Below are 6,937 nucleotides of genomic sequence, written 5' to 3' on the forward strand. Positions count from 1 at the left end.
CCTTTCCTCCTAGATTTCAATGGCACTTGAGATATCTGAAACTGTCTAGTCACCTCATTACTTCTGGGCTCCCACCTTCCAAGTACTAAAACATCAGTGATGAAAGTCATTTGGGCAAAGACCAACAGACTGTAAAACAGTTTGATAAAAGATAAATCCCTACAGAGTCCTCAAAGCTACTGGGGGAAGAAAATAAGGTATACATATTTAGTTAACTTGATTTAATATGGCAATAAATTATTTTGATAAAAAATGACAAATTCAAACTCAAGTATTTTTGATTTCATAGAGGTAATAAGCATTCTGTCATCTGGAACTTCAGCAAACAGTAAATTCAACACATTTCCCTGTTAAATATCTACCGTTGTGTTCTTACAGCAACCTCGTAGTGGGCAAAGGTAAAGCACATCTCTTCCGTATCCAAAGGACTGTGCTCCTAAGTCAGTACTTGCCGGCTTTAGAATGTCAGGTGTCTTCCTGAGCCTACATTTTGTGTAACTCACTATCACTCCTCTGTGAACTGTTACCTGTATTTAACTCCCTCCAAGGCGATGCTCATAAAGAGGACACCTGGAACTCACATTCTTGAGCAGAAACAAGAAGTGAACAGCACTGTGCTGTGTTATTACGCAGCAGCATCTCCCGTGGTTCACATGGCTGAGGACTACTGTAAAGCACATTCGAGAATTTAAGAGTTAAAAACGAGTCAGGTGCAATGGTGCACACATAAGCCTGGCACCCAGAGGCCTGAGGAGGTCAGCCTGAGTTACACAGCCTGTCTAAAAACAAACGAAAAGAGCATAGTTCAAGTCTTTTTTTTGGGATAAAAAAAAACACATTTCTATCATCACTTTTGAAAGCAAACTCTTGGAATTCTGACATACTTCAAATCCTGTAATCTATTTAGACATTTAAATTATTGGGATGCTTTTTTTTTGAGGGGAGGGAAGGATTAATTTCCTGTTTTGTTGAGATGGTCTCAACTGTCAGCTTCATGAAAGCTAGTGCACATAAGTGTGCACTACCATGTCTACTTCTGGCTGGAATACATTTAGACACGTATGGAGTTGGGCGAGGTGGTCCATACCTTTAATCTCAGCACTCAGGAAGCAGAGGTAGGCACACAGATCTCTGTGAGTTCCAGTCTAGGCAGAGCCCAAACAACAACAAAACAAACAAAATATAACAAATACGGCACATATAAAAAGAAGTTAAATTTCACTTCAGGCAATAACCAGTCTATGATCCCAACGACAGTCAAACTCTTTTCTGTGATGGCACGAAATATGCATAAAATTGGATGCTATTTTAAAACACTGTCTTTGAATGCTTTCAATCTGGACAACATAGTATGAAACACTTAGTGAGTGTCTGGAGACACAGCTGTGCAGAGCTCTGGCCTCGAGGGCAACAAGGCGCTGATCTCCAGCACAGCAAAAACACAAACTTTTAAAAACACACAGATTACAAATGAGGGTTGGGATGAATGAAAGCCTGACACTGCTGCTGGTTTACTAAGTCAATTCCTTTGACACTGGTAACTGACAGTGGGAACACAATGGGTGGGGGAAGAATCTGTCTGCGATAAGTTCTTTGCAGTCCAGTCTGGTTTTGAATTCCTGATCCTTCTCCTTCCCAGGCTTCCTGAGCACTGAAATTACAAGTGTGGATCACGATACCCAGGCTGAAGCTCCAGAATCATAAATGATAGACTGAAAAGCATTGAGGACTCATTTGCTCACAATCCGTAAAATTGTTTCCCGGCATGATTAATTTTAAACTCTGCGCATCCTCCAACTCTTCCAGTCTGTCAACATAGTTGCTCTGCTGATTACACATTAACTAGAACTTAGGTTCAACAGCCTCCAATCACCTGGCAAAGATGTCAAAACTGTCAAACCTTTTTGCCAACTGGGCTGCCCTCTACTGGATAACTTAAGACATGGAGACAAGTCAGTGCACTTGGTTTCCAAAGGCAACACAAATAAATGTAAACATTCCATATTCTAAACAAACAAGAGGTTCCCTGAATAAGTTTAAAAAAAAAACAAAACAAAACAAAAACCTACCTCAAAATACAAACTCTTCAGTGAATTAGTTTATACCATGGAAACAACACAGTGCCAACTCCACAAGTAAAGAACTTCAGTCATCCTGAAAACCACAACAACAGAGTTCTAGTCCCCTTCCTAACCTTGGAGACAGATCTGAAACAGGAATGTGTGAGGGTAACTAATCTTTCATGATTTTATGGTGGCAAAATCTCATTTTTTAGTCCATTTACTCTATGATGTTTTCTTATACATAAGCACAATTCAAGGCAGATTCATGCTGAGTACTGGATAGCCACTAAGTCTCTGCCCACAGCATCAACACTTCTCTGAGCCTTTTCTTCTGTGAAGATATCAAGTTGTTCATCTGCGGCTCATCCCCACGCCTGCGATTTGCAGTAATGTAGAACCAGTTTACCATCACTGCCGAAACACTGCAAAAAGAGAAGACAACATATTAAACACTGCTTGTTTTAGATTAAGGAAGAGTTCTGTAACATACTACCTTTTTCAAAAGATGCCTCTTTCTATTACACATCTCAGTAATTTATACATGGTCAACAAAACCAGGGTACCTTGGGTATGGGCTTACATATCCTGATAGCTCTGATCCTAAGGTATTTTCAGCTCTTTCCCGGCAGTGCTGGTGTATCTATTAATGATTATTGCCATGAAGCTGCCATGAAGCAGCACTGTTGAATAAGGTCATCTAGTGCAGTTTTATCAATTTTTTAGAGTCAGATCACAATTACAGATGGAAATGAACAATGCAGAAGTGATACAGATTAGACAAAATTTCTAAGAAAAGCAAATGACGACTTTTAAATGAAACTTATCCCTTGACTGTTGTTTAACTTATTAAGCTCTTACTATGTTAAATGTGTTCATGATCTAAGAGAACGAGGTTCTCTTCTCCCATCGATAATTTAAGATGGCATGCTATTTCTTAAAGATGTGAATTAATAATCTAGACTATACAATAGACATGATGCGGGGGGGAGGTTACTTACCTCATAGAGAGTTCCAACTTCTTGGTCTGGGGAAGGGGCAAAGGATTGATTCACATAAATAAACTATAGGGAAGAAAAAAGAATGGATTCAAAATGATATCCTTTTTATAACTAAGACACTTTCAAATAGTGTGTGTGTGTGTGTGTGTGTGTGTGTGTGTGTGTGTGTGTGTGTGTGGTCAACACTGGGTGGGTGTCCTTGATGGCTCTCTTGCCTTATTTTTTTGAGACAGAGCCTCTCTCTGAGTCTGGAGCTAATCTAATGGCTCGTCCGGCTGGTCAGTGAGATCTAGAATCTGCCCATTTCCCCCACCAGGCACTGGGGTTACATATACTAGCACAGGGCCCTGAGTTTATGTAGGTGTTGGGAGTCTTTATCTTTGTGATTGGAAGACACTTTATAGACTGAGCCAGTTCCCTAAATAAATACATTTTAAATAGTTTTTCACAAATAGTTTTTGGAAGGCTATTCAAAACACTACATTAACAAAATGCCTCTTAGGCATAAGTAGCTCCTAATTGTAATCCCAGCAGGTGTGTGTAGGCTTGCCCATGAGTTCAAGGTCAGCCTGGGCTACACAGTGAGACTACCCCAAAAGAAGTGAGTCATAATACAAGACTTCTAATTTCTTCTAATAATTTCACATATGCAGGTAAAAATCAATACATTTGATATTGGGTATTTTTCTTGGGTATGTTACACACATTTTTCTTTTTTCTTTTGACCTTTACTACTTTTGAAAAATTTCAGGGGTATTGAGTTTGAAGCTGGACACTATTAGTATTAAATTACTCGCAGAATAAAAGAATTCATTGTTCCAACTTTAATCTGTTTTAAATTAAAATATTTCTAGTGTTTAAAAAATTCCTAGAGATATTAAAGTCATAGTGCCAGAGAGGCTTCTGATCAACTTCTTCTTAGAAATAGAAAATTGGCAGGTAACATTCAACGTCCATCTCCACATCTAAGGACAAAATATTCTAGGCTTACCAATCTTGTCTGTCTGTCTGTCTCTCTCTCTTCTTTTAAAGAAACAATATGAGAACAGCTAGTCAACAGGAATTATTTACACAACAGTAAATATTGGTTAAGTTTTTTCCCTTCAGTACTGAATTTGACAGTTAAGAGTCCTGGCCCTAAATACAAGTAACATTTCCTGGTCTATCCTATGTATATGAACGATACTGAAAATAACAGTATCTGTATCTCATGGGGTACTCAAAGATAAAACACACCCCGAACAGCACATAATGCCAAGCACAGCTGTGCACTTCAGTGATGATTTCGTTAAGAGGGACTGCATACATGATCATGGTCCTCGTAAGATCCTGTCTTCACGTGATGTGCTATTTTAACTTGTGTAACCATACTCTAGAATGTTTACACAAGAACAAAACTATCTAATAATACACTCCTCAACATGTCTCCCTTGGTAAATGTGGAGACAGCTCAGTTGGTAAAGTGCTTGATATGCAGGTGTGATGACCCGAGTTCTACCCCTCATAGACTCCACAAAAAGCTAGGCAATGGCAGGACTTGCTTGTAATCCCAGCAATGGGGAGATAGAGACGGGGGACCCCTGGGACCTGCTGGCTAGCCAGGCTAGCTTACTTGGTGAGCTTTAGGGGAGATAGAGACTTGGGGCGGGGGTGTCCCCTGGGACCTGCTGGCTAGCCTACTTGGTGAGCTTTAGGGGAGACAGAGACTGGGGGGGAATGTTCCCTGGCACCTGCTGGCTAGCCAGGCTAGCCTACTTGGTGAGCTTTAGGGGAGATAGAGACGGGGGACCCCTGGGACCTGCTGGCTAGCCAGGCTAGCCTACTTGGTGAGCCAATAAAACCATCTCAAAAAACGATGGAAGGCAACTGAAGCCTGACACCTGAGGCTCTTCAAAGAAACAAATTCCTTATCACAACTAAAATCCAAATGGAGTGCGTACATTGTATACCAGGAAATAGGTATTTGCCTCTTAGTTCTTTCATAATATATGAAAGAGATACTGCTTACCACAAAAACAATGGGACAAAAGCAATACGGAATCAAAGTAAATTAAATGCCAAACTTATCAATGTATAGAGAATATAATGTTCTATGACATATTTCTAAATGGATATTCAGTGTTATTTTGAGGAAAGTAACGAAAAACACCAGGCTTTAAAAAAATACAAAAACAAACTAGAATGTGTTGTGTGATATTTTGTTTGTGTTCTGACAAAGTTTGTCTGCAGATCAGAGGGCAGAGCTAGCCAGGAGTTAACTATAGAAGCAGGGTGGTGATGGCTCACACCTTTAAATAATCACGGCCCAGGAATATAAGGCAGGTAGAGACAGGAATATAAGGCAGGTAGAGACAAGAATATAAGGCAGGTAGAGACAGGAATATAAGGCAGGTAGAGACAAGAATATAAGGCAGGTAGAGACAGGAATATAAGGCGGTGGAGACAGGATCTCCAGCCCTTTCAGTCTGAGGATCCAGAGAGGTAAGAAGTCACTAGTGGCTGTTCCTTTGCTTCTCTGATCTTTTGGTTATTTCCCCGATATTTGACTCCTGGTTTTTACTGGTAAGACTGATTAAGATCATGCTTTAGGAAAGAACTAACAGTAATAATATACATGATGTTAAGGGCTTGGGGTAAGCACACTTCCTGCCAAACTGATGACCTGAGATAATTTCCAGGTACATGGTGGACGGAGAATCCACTCCCAAGCATTGCTCTCTGACCACTGCATGCACATTCCAACGCCCACCAGAGAGAAACATAATAAAAAACAACTATATTAGAAAGCAAAGTGAATCTAAACTCATTTCAATTCAGAGCGCTTCAAAGAATCTTCTGATAAAGTACATGTAACAAAAGCAATGTGTAGCTTTGTATGTACATGTGTTACTCATGGTTGCCTAGGACCTGTTGTGAATTTTTATAGGCAAACAATCAATATTGTTTTCATACCAACTGTTCTGAGGCCACAAGTTTAAGGAACTTTTTGATGAAGTCAATGAGTCCTTGGATGGTTCGGGTTCGCTCTACAGCCCATTTCTTTGTTTTCATGATAGGGGTATCTCCTACAGCCTTTAGCAGGATGTCAACTTAAAAAAAATATTGAAACATCTGATGAGAATGTGATGTGAAACAGTTCAGAACACAAACTTTTTATCTACATGTTTTATGTAATTATTATTTTGGAGCTATGTTGGAGATATAAAGATATTAGACTCTTCTCCACTATTTTCCTTCTTGACCGTACAAAGTTCTTCCTAAGGGATTAATCTTTAAGACAACATTTTGACATAACAGAATTCTGAAGATAAGAAATCGATCTGGCCCATGATATAAAACAATGCCCAAACAGTCAACTAAAAAACTCATGCATTTTTCACCTACCAAACTGGTGGTAATAGGGTGGCAGTGCCAGGAATGCTGCTCTTGCCACTTTAACATGGCATAGCTTTCTGGAAAGCAATATGGTAATACCTATCCGATACTTGAAGATACACCTTGACTCAGTAATATACTACTTAAAATCTAAAAAACCTTGAGATTTATAAAGATTCATGTAGAAGGATGTCACCATTAAAGCATTTATTTTTATAGGAAAAAAAGCAGTAAATTTACATATTCAACACATATATGTAGAAGGGATTAAATGAAATATGTTTTATGGCAGACTTTATAGAGAAATGACACATTATTCCAATCTGGGTCCAAATGGTGGTTCTGTCTCTTGTAGATCTATAAGCACGGCAATCTTTCATTCTCAAATCCCTGTAACAGCACCTACCTCAGAGGGTTGATAAGAGGAGTAAGTCAGTTAATGTAAACAGTACCCAGAGCATAACTTGTACTAATAGAACCTTAAGATTATTAAACAGCTGT

General features: G+C 39.3%; 1 protein-coding gene across 1 annotated transcript; it reads right to left on the reverse strand.

Annotated features, from left to right (window-relative positions):
- Positions 1-206: 206 nt before the first annotated feature.
- LOC114710063 (ubiquitin-like protein ATG12) lies at positions 207-6,150 on the reverse strand (the record flags this gene model as incomplete). Its single annotated transcript, XM_037202001.1, has 3 exons — positions 207-2,485; positions 3,062-3,124; positions 6,014-6,150. Coding segments are annotated over 3 exons (260 nt in total), but the record flags the coding sequence as incomplete, so codon positions are not given.
- Positions 6,151-6,937: the final 787 nt, after the last annotated feature.

Source organism: Peromyscus leucopus, unplaced genomic scaffold, assembly GCF_004664715.2.
Source record: "Peromyscus leucopus breed LL Stock unplaced genomic scaffold, UCI_PerLeu_2.1 scaffold_813, whole genome shotgun sequence".
In the NCBI taxonomy this organism is placed as follows: domain Eukaryota; kingdom Metazoa; phylum Chordata; class Mammalia; order Rodentia; family Cricetidae; genus Peromyscus; species Peromyscus leucopus.